The sequence below is a fragment of the Polistes canadensis genome, unplaced genomic scaffold, assembly GCF_001313835.1.
Source record: "Polistes canadensis isolate GaletaPanama2010 unplaced genomic scaffold, ASM131383v1 scaffold_27, whole genome shotgun sequence".
Taxonomy (NCBI): domain Eukaryota; kingdom Metazoa; phylum Arthropoda; class Insecta; order Hymenoptera; family Vespidae; genus Polistes; species Polistes canadensis.
This window is the reverse complement of record NW_014569574.1, coordinates 714,166-730,591: the sequence shown is the minus strand read 5'-3', so window position 1 is coordinate 730,591 and position 16,426 is coordinate 714,166. Positions and strand designations below refer to the sequence as shown.

Below are 16,426 nucleotides of genomic sequence, written 5' to 3'. Positions count from 1 at the left end.
TTCATTTCATTAATTTTTTGTGCAATCAATATCTCGATACAAATTTTCTTTGAAAAATTATACAGGTTGAGATAAATGTAACTTTTCCTAAAAGAACTCGAAACAAACTATTTATTTGTACATTTGTATATATTACGATTGATGTTGAGATAACGGATATTCTATAAAATATCTATGTAAATCGGGCAGTCTGTGAAATCATACGCAAGCCCACTAATCATATAGATTATCCGGTCACTCTATAGATTGTCTAGAAGGTTTCGGTCAATCTATAAAATGTACTTCATTTGGCTGTGTTTAGAACACGGAAAAGGAGGGAAGAATATGAAGCTATTGTAAGTGAAACAAATCATGGAATTTTAAAAAGTATGTACACAATGCCCTTAACAATTTTCGACTACTCTATAAAATATACTTTAATGGGGTATCTTTAGAGCATGGGGAGGGGGGAATTTCAAGCTATTGTTTAAACATAGCCAAATAATGCCTTCTGGGCATTCTATAGAATCTACGTTTCTTCACATTAACCGTAATATATATATTAATTGTCAAATTTTGTTTTAATTATCGATTTACATTCTACGAAACACAACCGAGGGAGGGTTGCTGTCCAAGTTCTCGAGTAACTGTTCCATATCAACTTTTATAACTGATCCAAATCGTATAATTTCTATGCAAATACTTGCATGAGAAAAAAGACTTTTATTTCACCATGTATAAACTGGAAATGATTAATAATGTAGCTTTTGATTCATTCGTTATCAACGTCTCGTTAAAAATTAATATTCCTTTGCACAGATGTTTAATCTTTATCTTCAACTTTTATCAAACGGCAGATCATTTTTTGATTACTTAAACGATTAATTAAAATATATTCCTCGAAGAGATATGCATTCGTTTTATTTCTATTTTTAATCTTTCTTATCGTTGAACAACAAAATCTGATTTTAATTCGTAAATTCATATTTCATTTTGTGTGCACGTCGTAAAGAAAATTGTTCGACGAATAATTGATCAATGTAGGACGTTTATCGAATGAGTGATAGTTCGTAATTACTATCCTAATTAAATTTTGAACGTGTTACTATCTTCGAGAACGAGACGATACGTCAACATCGAACTCGGAAACTCTCTCTCCCTCTTTCTCTCTCCGTTTTATTATATACTATAATCGTCTCGTTCAAATATGATTTATCGATTTATATCTTTAAGAAAAATAGTTAAAAGGAAAGAGTGACAATTAGAAATGAAATAAAGCGGAATCAATGTTACCCTAGTTTTTAACTTAACTACGTTGGCTTTCTCAATATTATTTTATTTGATATTTTTAAAGAGAGCGAAAAAGAGAGAGAGAGAGAGAGAGAGAGAGAGAGAGATAATTTATCCGAAGTAAATAACATTTTTAATGTATAATGTATAATATTAGCACGGAAAATTCTTCATTTACTTTTCATACTATAATAACAAAAAGGTATATCGTGATTTATTAACGTTCAGTTATGCTTCATTAAAGCTTCAAACAAAATCTTCCTTTTTGTGCATAAATTATGCATAACAAATTCAGTATTTTGGAACGCTTTATTATTTTGTTCTATCGCAAAAGCTCTGATTCAGGGACGAGTAAAGAAGATTCTTAACAATCGTCAATTGCTTTTACCGATTTGCAACAACATCTTTGTAAATGACTTTCTCTTCGTTGAAACGCGAGAATGTAAAATTGAAATTAACATTTCGAATCCGACAAAAGATGACGTGATTTGAACGACATTCGAATGGAATTTTCAACTTTGTCTTTGCGAGAACAACTCGTCTCGTGGGAAACGAACGAGTTCGTTGAACGTTTCTCTCGTATAACGGCATATGTAATGATTTGACGCCATCAGGTAAATACGTAGGAAAATTTCATTTCAAATCGTTGGTAATTTATTCGAATTTTCCTGCTTGATAAGTAACTAAAGATTACTTTTTTCTTTTAAATCTAAATCAACGTTTTATTTCACTTACCAGACATTAATAAAATATTCGTTGGATAACAAAACTAACGTGTGAATTATAAATAATAATAAAAAAAAAAAAAAAAAAAAGAGAGAAAAAGAAAAAAGGAAAGAGAAAATCTCAGGGGTAAAGCAGCTCGTTTCCACTTTTTTTCACTTCATCGATTCTTTTCTGATAATTTCGATGCAACATCGTCGTCAGGAATTAACAAACGAAAAAACAAACACAAAGGACAAAATGTTTTTCAAAAAAAGAAAAGTTTCTAAACGTGAATAACTCATTGTTCTCTATCTTTTTCTCTCTTTTTCTTTCTCTTTCTGTTTGCTTTTGATTTTTGCTTTTCTTCGTTCTTCGTTCTTCGAAAAGCTCTAAGTAGTTATGCGTAACTCGAGCGTCTGTAAAAACTTTGAAAATTTCATACTCTTCTTAAAGGGGAGCTTTCAAGAAACGAAAGATCTTACAACGATGTCTCGTCGTTATTTAACGCTCGAATTAGAATCATAAGAAAGCTGAGGAAAAAAAATGAGAAAAGTAAGCTGCTGAACGTTGGAAAATTAAATTATGGTTTTAAGTCCATTAAGAATGTGCTTTTTCTTTTACGACAGGAATATCGATTGAACTGTCATTTGACAAAACATCGAAAAAGAAAAAGAAATAGAAAAAGAAAAAATAAGAAATTAATTAATTTGTAAATACCGTCTTTTTCATAAGATAAGGTTTTTTTTAAAAGGAACGAAATTCAAGTCGCATCTTTCTTTTCGTATTCCGCATTAACGATGACGTTCCTTTTTTTTTTATTTTTTTTTCCTACCAATTCTCTTTTTCCAACGATAGCAAATCGAACCTTTAACGCGATACACGTCGGAATCGTCTATGCATACTCGCCCGTATTTGCATTCATAATTCGAATGGTCGGTAGAAAAAAAAAAAGAGGAAAATATTAAAAAAAAAAACACGAAAAAAAAGGAAAAAACATGCAAAAAAAAGGGTAAAAACCACAGTCGAATGTAAATGAAGAGATACGCAGTTTCTAGGAAATCGAATCTTCCTGTTAATTTTGAGTTTGCAATGCAAACGGCCGCGACTTCGTCGTGTCTCCTCTCTCTCTCTCTCTCTCTCTCTCTTTCTCTCCCGCATTTCGTTGTCCCTAAAGAAGAGTAGGAGTAGAAGAAAAAGAAGAAGAAGAAGTAGTAGTAGTAGCAGTAGTAGAAGTAGAAAAGAGGAGAGGAGAAAATGTTCGGATTCTTTCAAAAGAATTGCATAATTTACTCGCTTGAAAACTGAGAGTGCAGTGTACAATAAAATTGTTGTTTCGCGTTCCTTCCGATTTTTCATTTTTTCTTTTCTTAATTTTATATTCCGTTGCTTCTCTCCTTTTATTTTGTCATTGATATTTATTTGATTTTTAAATAATAACTTTTCTACTCGTTGATTACTAACTACCCGTATATTAGATTGGTACGTATGAAATGAATATATAAAACTGCATATCTTTTTTCAAAACCTGTTCATTTAATCAAAATAAATTCTATTTGCTTCGAAACACTTTTCTCAACGAGATTTTAATGCATAGATGCCTGTCTTCAAGAATTTCTAATATAATAGGTGTTGGGGAAAGAATAAAATTGTGTTTTTTTTTCTTTACAGAAATTTAGTGCATAACCTGAGCTTGACCGATCTGACGGAGCAACAAAGGCTTACGTGGTATTCGACGGAAAAGGATGTAAAGATGTGCGTAGTTAAAGGTACGCCGGAGGAAAACTGCCAGAATTATATACGAATCCTCGTGAAGACGAACTCGAGCACCCTTTTGGTGTGCGCAACGAACGCCTTCAAACCGATGTGCCGCGATTACCTAGTACACGCAGGTAATTACACGATGATCAAGGAAAAAGCAGCACAAGCTATGTGCCCTTACGATCCTCAACACAACAGTACCTACGTTTATGTCGACGGTGAACTTTACACCGGAACTGTCGCCGATTTTGCTGGAATGGATCCCATTATCTACAGGGAACCCTTACAAACCGAACAATACGATTCGATGAGTCTTAATTGTGAGTATCCGTTTTACAATTTAATAATAGTCTACTAATATATTTGATTTGTGTTTCAAAAATAAATAATGGGATGTTTAAGATCTGGAAAAGTTCGTTAAAAGTCTGACATTTTTACGAAATTATTTATATAATTGCCTATGAAAATTTCATATTATTTTCTTCGTCATAAAAATATATAATTCGCGATTAAATATTAAAGGGAATTTAATTTATAAGGGCGAGAAATTGTATGATATCTTTCACGTTTTTTCCTTTATTACGATTTAATATTGCAATTTGAAGCGACATTTTCGTCGTTATTAAAAGAACGCTGCAAAAAAGATGCTAAATGCGAGTAGGTTTATGGAAAATTTCGTAAGAAAAAAAATATCCGATATTACTAGTAGCAAGTTTTATTATCATACATATTCGATATCGAGTTAAAAGAAAATATTTTATTTCCTTTTGAACATACTTTATTCGAATAAGAGATGAAGCCAAAGAGTTAACCAACCTCGACGTAAGTTCAACGTGGTGGTTCTTTCGTTCGTTTGAAATTCCAAAAGAATCTTTCTCTCTTTTTCTTCATTTCTCTTTCTTATAAATTCACGGATACTTAAGTATGAAAAGGGATTATTTAACAGGTCAAGTTTCTCCTTCTCGTCTCGAGAAAAAGGACAAATTCGATTTTGGAAATCCTCGGACGAAATCCAAACGAAAGAAAAACGAAGAGAAAAAGATAACTCGGATTAATTCAAAATTATTCAGAAAATCTTAAAACTCTAATCTACCTGATCTAATTTCAAAATTAATCGTGCGTTTAAGGAAGATTTAGAAATAGGTAAGAGTATAGGAGGAGTATCTTTTTCAACCGTCCCACGTCATTTTTCAACGGATCGCAGCAAAAAGGCACACAACCGTAAAAGATATAAGAAAAGGAAATTGTAGGAAACGCAAAAACATCTCGGGGCCAAAATTTATTTGCCACTAAATTGCCAGAGTTTCTGCCAAAGGATTTTCTACAAATTTCCTTCGTAATTTCTTTTGTACGATTTGTTAAAATATGAGAGCTTTGAAAAAGACACTCTGCAGAACTTGACTCCCTCGCGATCTTTGGAAAATAAGTTAGAACCAAGTATCAGTTTCGTGCAATTAAGAAACAAAGAGAAATATATCCAACGAGAAGAAAGGAAAATATAAAATATAAAAGAAAATTTACAAAGAGAAGATCGGATTTCTTTTCTCTCTCACTTTTTTTTCTCTTCTTCTCTCCCTCTCTCTCTCTCTCTCTCTCTCCCTCTCATACAGCATCCAACCCTTGTAATAGAGAAAAAAGACAAGACGATAATGAAGAGTCTTCTCGCTGGCAAGAGAATCTCTTTGTTCTTTCCTTTTTTTCAAAAAATCGACCGAGTTTTCTGGTTCTTTACAAAAGCACTTTTCTATGCGATAAGACGCGCATCGTGTAAGTAGCTTAAACTTCTGATACCACCCCTGTTTTATTTCCAGTTTTCTTTTTTTTCCTTTCCTTTCTATTATATTATACGATATTATGTAAGAAACACAGGCACGAGGCGTTTTAACGTTAAAAATTTGTTAACCGAACAAAAAACCCATACGAATACCTACATGTACGCAGCTTGAACGAGATGAGAGATATTAATAAAAAGGTACGAAGGGAATGAAAATTTCCGTTAAGACTCGTCGATGTCGTCGGTCGATCGGTTGGTTGGATGGTTGGGTGGTTGGTCGGTTGGTTGGTTGGTAGGTTGGTTGGTTGGTTGGTTCGAACAGAGCGTTAAAATTGATACGTCACTTTGTTCGAGGCACCCTCTACCCCTAACCACCCCAACCCCTTCTCTACCTCCCCCCTCATCCCCACCACCCCTCCTACCTCGTCTCCGAGGGTATTTTAATTGAACGGTGTACGAGCGCTAATCAAGTTTTCCTACCCAAGTTGGATAATATTGATTTTTGGTCGGGAGAAAATTCAATTTTCCCTTTTCTGTCTTTCTCTCTCTTTCTATCTTCTCGTTTTTTTTTCTTCCTCATCTTTTGTCTCGTTTCTCTCTCTCTCTCTCTATTTCTCTCTATCTTTTTCTTGCTTTTTCTTGCTTCATCTTTCGTTCTTGAACAATTTACAAGTCGACTTCCGATCGACTGGAGAAACGAGAGAAAGGTTACCGGATAAAAAACACGCTAATCAAAGTATTTTTAATCGTACGGAATAAGAATAAAATTGCACGCCAGACGAGATCGAGTTAAATTTTTCGTTAAAAAACTCGGAATAATTTGTCGTCCATTGACCAAAATTCGAATGGACATCGAAACTTTGGTTAGAAACGTGCGTTTGTGTCCTCTATGTGTGTGTGTTTGTGTGTGTGTAAGCGCGTAAGAAAGGAAAATGGAGAAAATTTATAGGACACTTCGTACGTATCGCACGAGATTAATATTACTTTATGAATCTTAAGAAGCTTATGAAAACCCTGTCACGGTTAATAAATCGATAAAGTTTTCCTACTTTACTGACAAAAGAGAAATAGAGTTTTACCGCGAGATTCTTGAAATAATCGCTTAAAATAAAAGACTTCTGTATGGGAGTCCTGTTCGGAAAGGAATTATAGGGATGACTATAACGAACTTAACAGACTGATATTTCAAACCTTTCTTAATCCTTTTAACGAAAGAATACTCTTTCTTTTGTTGTTCCTTTTCTTTGAGAAAAATAAAAGTTTGATATACTTTGGGACAGGTACTTTTAACGAGAGATAAAATATCGGTAAGATGCCGTTTTTATCTACAAAATGTACAAAACTTTGTCGAAAAAGTACTTCTTCTAAAACAAATACGTATTAAATATGTACACAACATTTTTTTTGTTTATTTGTATCTTCGAAATAAAGAAAGATAAAACATTGTTCTCGTTGCAGCTCCAAATTTCGTGAACTCCATGTCCCAAGGAGACTTTGTCTATTTCTTCTTCAGGGAGACCGCCGTCGAATATATAAACTGCGGCAAGGTGAGTAACGATCGATGAATCTCTTGATTACCATCGAGGGAACGTAATTAAAGCGGAAATAATTTATTAAGCGCATTACCGATCCGTTGATTATATATTCCTGAACGAGAGAGTCACGTGACTCGGGTTTTATAATATATTTTCATACTATATTTATGATTTTCGTTTTACACGTAACACGCTTTTCGCGAGATCGGATAAGTGGACAATTTGTACAAATTTACACCCTTATTTTATTGATTATAGATTAAGTTTACAAAATTTATCCCATTATTTTTTGTTCTTTTCGATGCCAGATTTCTTGTATATTTTATGAAATTTGATTTAGTTCAAGATCGAATCCCATAGAGAAATAAAATTTGTCTTTTCTTTCTCGTAACAACTGGTACTTTCGGAGAGTACTTTTCTTCGACATTTCTTATCACCCATTTAAGACGATTAAGTCTCTTACGATCAGTGGCCATTCAGAATGAGCTTTTAGAGAAGGCCCGTTCTTTAGCCATTCTCTAACGGCAAACGATTCCACCCATCCTTCTCTCATCCCCGGTTCTTTTCGATCGAAAGAAAGTTCGAAAGCTGAGGGGTCAGGTCAATTGTGAATGAGTCGTCTTAAGTCCTGCCCTTTGGCTTATTACGAAAGCTTCTCCTTGTGCTTTGGAGTTTTTACAATCTTTGACAGATTTCTAAAAGTTCCAAGACGAAAAGCTTCCTGATATAGCCAAGTACAGTAGGAAAAATAGACGATTCTTGATCGTTCGCTTCAATAAGAAGATAAACTTTAATATAACGGATAAATACCTACAACTACACCGCTCGTACAGATTTTCTTTCCTTCTTATCTCAGTTTTATTTGACCTTTCCAGGCCGTTTATTCTCGCGTGGCGAGAGTCTGTAAATACGATCGGGGTGGACCCCATCGTTTCCGTAACAGATGGACGTCTTTCCTCAAGTCTCGACTTAATTGCTCCGTCACCGGGGACTTTCCTTTTTACTTCAATGAAATACGTGAGTTCTAACTCTTAAAAGAGAATTTTCATTTAATAAATATCAATGCCAGGAAAAGACAATTTGTTCTAATAAAAATGTTCCAAATGTTTTACCTCGTAAATGTACATTTTGGTATATTAATTTGTATTGGCAGAGTCAACGACCGAACTGATATCCGGACAATACGGAAGTTTATCAGCCCAGCTGATATACGGCACGTTCACGACCCCGGTGAATAGCATAAGCGGCTCAGCCGTGTGCGCATTTTCCCTCCAGGACATCACCGATACCTTCGAGGGTAATTTCAAGGAGCAAAGCGCGCTCAACTCAAACTGGCTGCCTGTACAAAGTGCCAAAGTACCCGAACCCAGACCAGGAATATGCTCCAACGATTCTCACACTTTATCGGACATCAATTTAGACTTCATCAAAACCCATTCCCTCATGGATGAGTCAGTGCCGAGCTTTTTTGGACAACCGATCGTTATACGCACCAGTTTTCAGTAATATCTACTACTATCTCTATAATTATATTTATTTCTTTGTCTCTGTCCGCTAATACAAAAGAATAATAAAATAAGGGAATTCGTGTGAACTTCAGTTACAGGTTCACTCAAATCGCGGTGGATCCTCAAGTGAAGACACCAGGTGGTAAAACCTATGATGTCCTTTTCATCGGCACGGACAACGGAAAAGTTATCAAAGCGGTGAACGCCGAGTCAGCGGATTCTCACGAAAAAGTCAGTCCGGTTGTAATCGAAGAGATCCAAGCGTTTCCATCGACGGTGCCTGTACGTGGAATAAAAGTCGTCCGTGCCTCGCAAGCCGGCGATGGCTTGGAAGATGGCCGGCTGGTTGTTATAGCGGACAGCCAAGTTCAAGCACTGAGGTTGCATCGTTGCTACGGCGACAGGATACGGTCCTGCGGCGAATGTGTGGCTCTTCAAGATCCATATTGTGCTTGGGACAAGGTCGAGGGCAAATGCCGAGCTCTGGTTGGTCCAGCGGCTACGGATGCCAGCAGATTTTTGCAAAGCGTAGCAACCGGCATTCATGCCTCCTGCCCGCCGAGCAAGGGATTGAACAAGGACGCCAGTAGCGTCGGTGCTATATCCGCCAATCAAAATAAATTCCCTCAAGACTCGATGATACCCAACAAGGAAAGCCAAGGTGGAGAAATACTCAATATCATGCAAAACGAAGAGCAAGACAATTCAGGTAACTTTCGATATAATAATTGGTCGGACTAGAATTCTCAATAGGACATATTTCAAATTGGATATGTTAACGCGACAGGTCCAGAAGTATCGGCCGCGGATTCGCCCCCACCGCAATACAGCGTTGAGACTTTGGTGATTGCCGTAATGGCTGGKGCATTAGCAGCTCTGCTCTTTGGTTTTGTAGCGGGATACCTGTGCGGCCGAAAGTGCAGAAAAGACGAGGACGATAACCTACCGTATCCGGATACGGAGTACGAGTACTTTGAACAGCGACAGAACGTCAACAGGTAAAGTATAACTCGTGTGACCCATATTTAAAAATTCGTAACGTATAATAAAATGTCTGTTTGATTATCAGGTTAGCACCGGAGCCAAAGTTACTGCCACAAGAAGAAGTTACGTACGCGGAACCTGTCCTGGTTCCCCAACCATCGAAGATGCACTCGCCAAAGGGGACCATGAGGAAGCCACCGCCAACGCCAACGGAAACCCTCTTCCAGTTTCCGGACGGTTACGGTTTCCGTGGTCCGCGGGATAACTTTGGTACCCTTCGTTCCCATCAAGGGGACGCGTATCGTCGGAACGACGGGTTCGCGACGACGCGTAGCGTCAAAAAGGTTTATCTTTGAGAAACGAGCGAGGAGGGAGGTGGCCGTCACCGGAGCTTAGGACGGCCAACACGGATTCGTCACAACGCGGGCTCAGCCGGTAGAAGTAGTCGCGCTGTGACGGCCTCAGGGGGACAGTCCACTCGTGAGTTAGCTGGCCCGAGGGCACTCGAGTCGCCTTCGCCAACCTCCAACGTCTCCTCGAGTTCCCCCTCCCCTCCCTCCTCGTCGCCGTCGCCAACCCTCGTACCGATCGCGATGAGTGGATCGCCACCGCCGCCAACCCTAACGCCACCCTGCAGTTTCATCTATCGATCATAGTCGTCGATTATTCCCACGGCTATCGCGATCCCTTTGACGCTCTGCTTCTACCCTCCCCCCTATCCTGGGGAGGACAGGATACCTTCTTAATCGACAGTCCTACTGCGCGTTCCCAAAATGTATAGAGACTCACGGAAAAGTCTGATGCCAGTGTAAGTGTGAACAAGAGCGAATGACGGAGCGAGAGAGAGATTTAATTTCTTTTCGTTTTGTTTGTTTTTTTTTTCTTCATTATTTTTCATCGATGCCACCACGATGCCATTTTTTCCCTCGAAAAAGTTTACGAGGAGTAAAAGCTTCTACGATTCTATCAGGTTAAGGGTTACCAATTGACCTTTTCGCTGGTGTTAGACCATTTGATATTGCGGTCGCTCTGTTGAAATATCTTGAAATAATGTTTCTTTCTGTTCAAAGCATAAAATAGGTGTCAGCGAAAGGGTTAATCTGTTAGGCTTAAATTCAGCTATTCCAAGTTATTCAAACGTTCCTCATGCGATCAAAGAATGATTCCACGTTGTTGCTTTAACTTGGATTAGATGATCCGAGTTGTTAGGTGTATCAGTTAGGCAGTTGGTGAGTATCGTTTGGAAAACTTAGCTATCGAGGCTCGCCCAGCTCGAGTCAAGCAGCCGAACATGGTGTGATGCTTCTGTTTTTCATTACTTTTTGCTCGTCAAAACGAATCTCGCCAATTTTTCTTTCTACGATACGTTAGTTTCACTTTGTAATACTCGAGTCCTTGCGCGTGATTGCTAATGAGTATGCATGCAAAAGAACGCGAGAGAGAGAGAGATTGAGAAAGAGAGAATATACTGTGAAATATTTTAATTTTAGGAGTTATACGATTATCGAATCGTAGTTCTTTAGCATGGCACTGTTTTACAGAAACTTTGGATAAAAAGGAGTCCCGCGAAAGGTTCAATCAGAATTTGATTCGAAATTTCGTGCTTAAATGAATAGACAAGAAAATGAAGAAGAAAATAAATAAATAAAAAAAACATGGGCGGTAAAGTGTTCCAACGAAATCAGGCTCGATTGTGAAAATAGTGCGAACTAGTTGATCGTAATCTCTCCACTATTTTAGAAAAATTGTCTGTCACGGAGTGATTGTAAAACTGTGCGCCATTAGTATTATACGACAAGGCTTTTTTCGTAAAGTCAATTAAAAAGAGTGGAAGAAAAAAAGAGAACGGGGGAGGAAGGAGGATGACGAGAAAAAGAAGAAAAGAGATGATGAAAGAAAGAAAGAAATATAGAAAAGGAAGGAAAGAAGAAAGAAAAGAAAAGAAAAGAAAAGAAAAGAAAAGAAAATAAAGGTGACTATCTTTAGGCTCACCATGCAATTTTTCTAACGTTGAAATATTTAATGCGTGATCGATAGTGCCATTAATATACAGTGACTTCTTAAAATATTCGGACACTGCCACATGACCAACTTTATGGCTTCCTGATTCAATTATCTAGGAAGGATTTCTCTAACTAAAAACATATAATCAAGACGATCGTTTGATAAATAACCGATATATGAAGCCAGAAATTTAGTCATGCCAGCAGTGTCCGAATATTTTTGGGAGTCATTGTATCTCTAGGTCAACTATCTTAAAGTGCTTCTTATTTCAGTGTGTTTAGAGGTAAACGCGTATGTGATATATTATATAAAATGAAATGTTTTTCTAGGCATTGGAAGAGAGAAAGAGAGAATGAGAGTGAACGAGCGAGAGAGAGAGAAAGAGAGAGAGAAAGAAAGAAAGAGAGAGATAGAAAAAGCGAGAGAAAAAAAAAGTATTCGATTAAATTCGAACATATAAAAGAGGGGCGAGGAAGGAAGGATATTCATTTTTGTTCGCAATTATTCGAAAAGTTCAATTCGATTATATATTACATATAATTTTATTACACTATCTTCTATATATATATATATATATTTTATTATTTATTTAACTATTGATATATTATTACGATAAATTTGCTTTAAAATATTAAATTCATATATATAATTATATTTATATAAATACATATATACATATATTCGAGTTAGAAGACAAAAGAAGGGAGGTGTAGGACTCGTAAAGTTTTCTTCGATCTAACCAGAAATGCATTTGACGTTCGAGTTGAATACACCTACTTAAACACATATACGTTTCTATATATATGTATTGAATATATTATATATGTATATAGAAAGAGAGACTGACGTTTTCCCAAAGTCGAGAGGAAAGCTTTTATTTATCCTTTTGTGAAATAACAATGGTTAAGGATGAGAGATGGCCTACCATTATTCGTTTCATGAACTTTGGAAAATGCGAACAATGAATCCTCGACTCAGCCGTCTGTAACTTTTGACACGCACACGACACACGAAAACACGAAATACGGAATACCGAAGTTGAAAGAGAAAGAGAAAGAGAAAGAGAAAAGGAAAGGGAAAGGGAAAGGGAAATAGGGGGAAAAAAGAAAAACAATGTGAAAGACAGGAAGAAAAACAATTAGAAAAAGAGAGAATGAGAAAGGTAGACAACAAGTGCTAGTTGTTCTTTAGGATATATACGCTATTATTATTAAATTATTTTATTCGTTGATCTCGACGATCGTTGATTAAAGAGCACGGGACTCGCCCAGAAGTAACGAAGATTAAAAAAAAGTAAATTAATATTTTTTAAAAGCTCCGAGATATAAAAAAATTTTAATAAATAAATAAATAAATAAATAAGGAAGATTTAACAAAGGAGAAAAGCACACACATCCCAAAAACAAACGGTAAGACTGAAAGAGCCCTTGGGCGAGCCTAGATCTATTCTTCGTTGTTCTTTATAAACCGTTTAAAAAAATATTTTAAAAAAAGACCGAAGAGAGAAGAAAGACGAAAAGAAAGAAGATAGGCGAACTGACAGACGAAAAGAAAAATGGACACTTTGATTTTATCGACAGTACAAATTCCATCGCATTTCTTGTTATTATAAATTTCTAACAAAAAGCTTCACTCTTAGATTTCACGTTTGGATCGTCGTACTTACGCGTATTGTCAATTGGAAAAGATCGAAGTAACAGTAAATTGGTTAACGGGGATACTAAGATGGATACCATCTCGTCGCTGTTGTTTTCTATTGATTAATTCGTAGTCAAAATGTGAAGCTTTCTCAAGGGGAAGAGACAAACGTATTTATCTTCTTCCTTTGTTCCTGCATTTATTTTCATTTTCTATTATTAATGTATTAATAATATTTCATTCCTACAAGTATTAAATTTATATTAAAGAGAAAGAGAGAGAGAGAGAAAGAAAGAAAGATTGCGAGAATTGTTAGTTTGTCTCTTCGTCTTTTACAGTCTCATATTTTATTACGAATCTTATAGTCGATTCGATGCAATTTCAATTAGCTAGAACTACGAATAATCCAGTTAAACAACACCAACATTTTTTAGAACGTCGAATTTGTTATACGTTGATTACAACACATATCGCAGAATTAGAGAAAGAAAAGAACATTAAATATAAACGATGATCCTCCCCTATCATGAAATGACCATTGTTAGACTTCGAACGAGATAGAAAAAAAGAAAGAGAAAGAAAGAAAGTGAGTGAGAGAAAGAGAGAGAGAGAGAGAGAGAGAAAGATAAATCGAAAGTTGTTTATAAACATTTCGCACGACACCCGCGCGATTTATCCCGCGCGATACAAAGCTGCCATAAATAGAGGAAAAAAGAATAAAAAGAAGAAGTAAAAAAAAAAATAATAAGAAAGAACAAAAAATAAAGCAAATAAAACGACAAACATTTTTAATGAATAGAAAAGTATAAATATTAAATTGATCCGATATCTTTGCTCATTGTTACACACGCGTGAATGCGTGACTCGATTGTCTAATCAATTTACAGGTGTTAGATGTAGTTAAATACTTTTTTCTACGCTAATTTCGCGTAAATAAACCACGACTCATGAGACTCTTTTCTAAGTTTTTTATTAAATATATAATATATAAAAACACATAATTATTACTAATATGTAGAACGGGTGTGTGTGTGTGAAAGCAGAGAAGGATAATGAAGATAAGGACGCGTTCGGTAAGGTCTAATAGAATTGATTGTTTTAGCTGCATTTTTTTAGCGTAGATATGATGGAAGAGGGATGACGAAGATGAAAACTAATAGAAAACGGGAAAAAAAAGGAGAATTGTAAAAGAAGACTCAGGCACGATACCAAAGACATTAATCTTATAGAAAACTGGACATCGTTGGTCTCATTGTAATGGTTGCTCGTTAATTAGAGGCGCACAAATGCTCTATTTCCGTTTTATCGAATTAAAAAAGAGAGAGAGACAGAAAGAAAGAAAGAAAGAAAGAAAGAGAAAGAAGGAAAAAGTGAGATTATAAAGAAGAGAAGTGGAAATCCTTTAGCAAAAAAAAAGTATAAGATAAAAAATAAACAAGAGACACGTAAATAAATATATACTCGCAATCGGTCAAGCATCTCATTCGACATAAAAAAAAAAGGTAAAAAAATTATTCAATGATCATCATCCGATACAGCCACACACATATAAGCACAAACAAAATCTACACATTAACACACTCATTACAACAGACGTTGTATTTTGTCTGCTGGGTGTAAATATTACTCGCGATTTAGGATCTATACGATGATTGCGCTGATATTGAAATCTAGTAATGCATGAAAAAATGTAGAGATGAAAATAAAATGAAAGGAAAAAAAAATTATAATATAATAATAATAATAATAATAATAATAATAATAATAATAAAAATAATATAATAATTATATTATAATAATAATATTATTTAATATATTAATAATTATAATATTAAATATATTATTAATGATAATGATAATAATAAAATATTAATAATAAATAATAATTATAATATTAAATAATAACAATAATAATAATGAGAGAGAGAGCACACCCGTGTGTCACGACGGACATATTTTTCAAAATAAATGAAAGGAAAAAAGTATTACATGCATATATACATAAATACATACATAAAAAATACATACGTACAACATACATACATACATACAACAACATACATACGTATATACGTAGTGATAACTCGCTCATTGTTCAGAAAAAAAAAACAAGAATTTATGAAGAAGAATTAAAAAAAAAAAAATAAGATGAAGAGAGAAAGAAGAGATAGAAAAACTTATGATATTATTGTTCAGCATTGGATGCTACAGAGTAAAGAATAAATACTAATAAAAGAGAAAAATAGAGAGAGCGAGCGCGCGAAAGAGAGAGAGAGAGAGAGAGAGAGAGAGAGAAAGGGTGAGAAAGGGTGAAAAAGGGTGAGAAAGGAAGAGGAAGAGAATTTTATATAAAGTGTGTTCAAGATGCTCGTACGTTCATGTTGTTTAAGCCAATAAGGAACGGATTCCATCCAAAACGACGAGACGAGACAAAACAAATATAAAAACGAGTTACGACTGCGTATTTCATTTTTTCGGTGGCGCAAAATTTTTCCCTTTCGTTGCTTGCATTTTTATTTATTCCTCTTTTATTTTTTTTTTCTTCTTTCCTGCTTCTTGCATTTCATGATCGAAGGAAGAACCTAAGGACCTAAAGAAATATTTAAAAAATAATAATAATAAAAGAGAGGAAAAAATATGAAGAAATCGTTGAAAGTTAATAAGAAAATTACGCGAATCCCGGGTGAACGAGGAAAACCGTGATGTTTCATGCATTATTTCATTTCAAATGTGTGTCAACTTTCCGCTTGTACTTTTTTCTGTTCTATAATGTGTCATTTAAAAGAGAAAGAGAGAGAGAGAGAGAAAGAGAGGAAGAGAAACAAAATGAAAGGTGGAAAATGAAAATAAAAAACAAATAACATACAGAGAGTTATTCATGTTATGTGAATTATAAAGAAAGATACAAAGCAAAAAAAACAAATAGAGTGAGAAAGAAAGAAAGAAAGAAAGAAAGAGAGAGATAGAGCGATAGAGAAAGATAACAAAAGATACGATAAAATGGAAAATAGTTACGCGAGAATAAAGTGGTCTCCTTGTTCGAATTTTGATGGAGATTGCTAGAAGAAGAGAGAATGAAGAAAAAAAAACAACTGTGTGCGTGAGCATGAGAGAGCGAAAGTGTGAGAGCGAATGAGAGTGAGAGAGCAAGAAGAGAGAACGAGAGAAAGAGAGGAGTTTGATTAATCAAGTTAAGTTACACGAATAAAATATTAGTATATAATGGTATAAATATATATAATTATATATAT

At 35.2% G+C, this 16,426-nt stretch overlaps 1 protein-coding gene across 1 annotated transcript in view; it reads left to right on the top strand.

Moving 5' to 3' along the window:
• The window catches only part of LOC106783883 (semaphorin-1A), a 146,217-nt gene extending 134,767 nt beyond the window's left edge, over positions 1-11,450 (top strand). The window contains exons 3-9 of the mRNA XM_014742850.1: positions 3,643-4,052; positions 6,965-7,053; positions 7,917-8,058; positions 8,195-8,543; positions 8,642-9,258; positions 9,337-9,547; positions 9,619-11,450. Coding sequence (XP_014598336.1) covers positions 3,643-4,052; positions 6,965-7,053; positions 7,917-8,058; positions 8,195-8,543; positions 8,642-9,258; positions 9,337-9,547; positions 9,619-9,889 — 2,089 coding nt within the window. The 3' untranslated portion in view covers positions 9,890-11,450. The remainder of the gene's footprint in view (positions 1-3,642; positions 4,053-6,964; positions 7,054-7,916; positions 8,059-8,194; positions 8,544-8,641; positions 9,259-9,336; positions 9,548-9,618) is intronic.
• Positions 11,451-16,426: the final 4,976 nt, after the last annotated feature.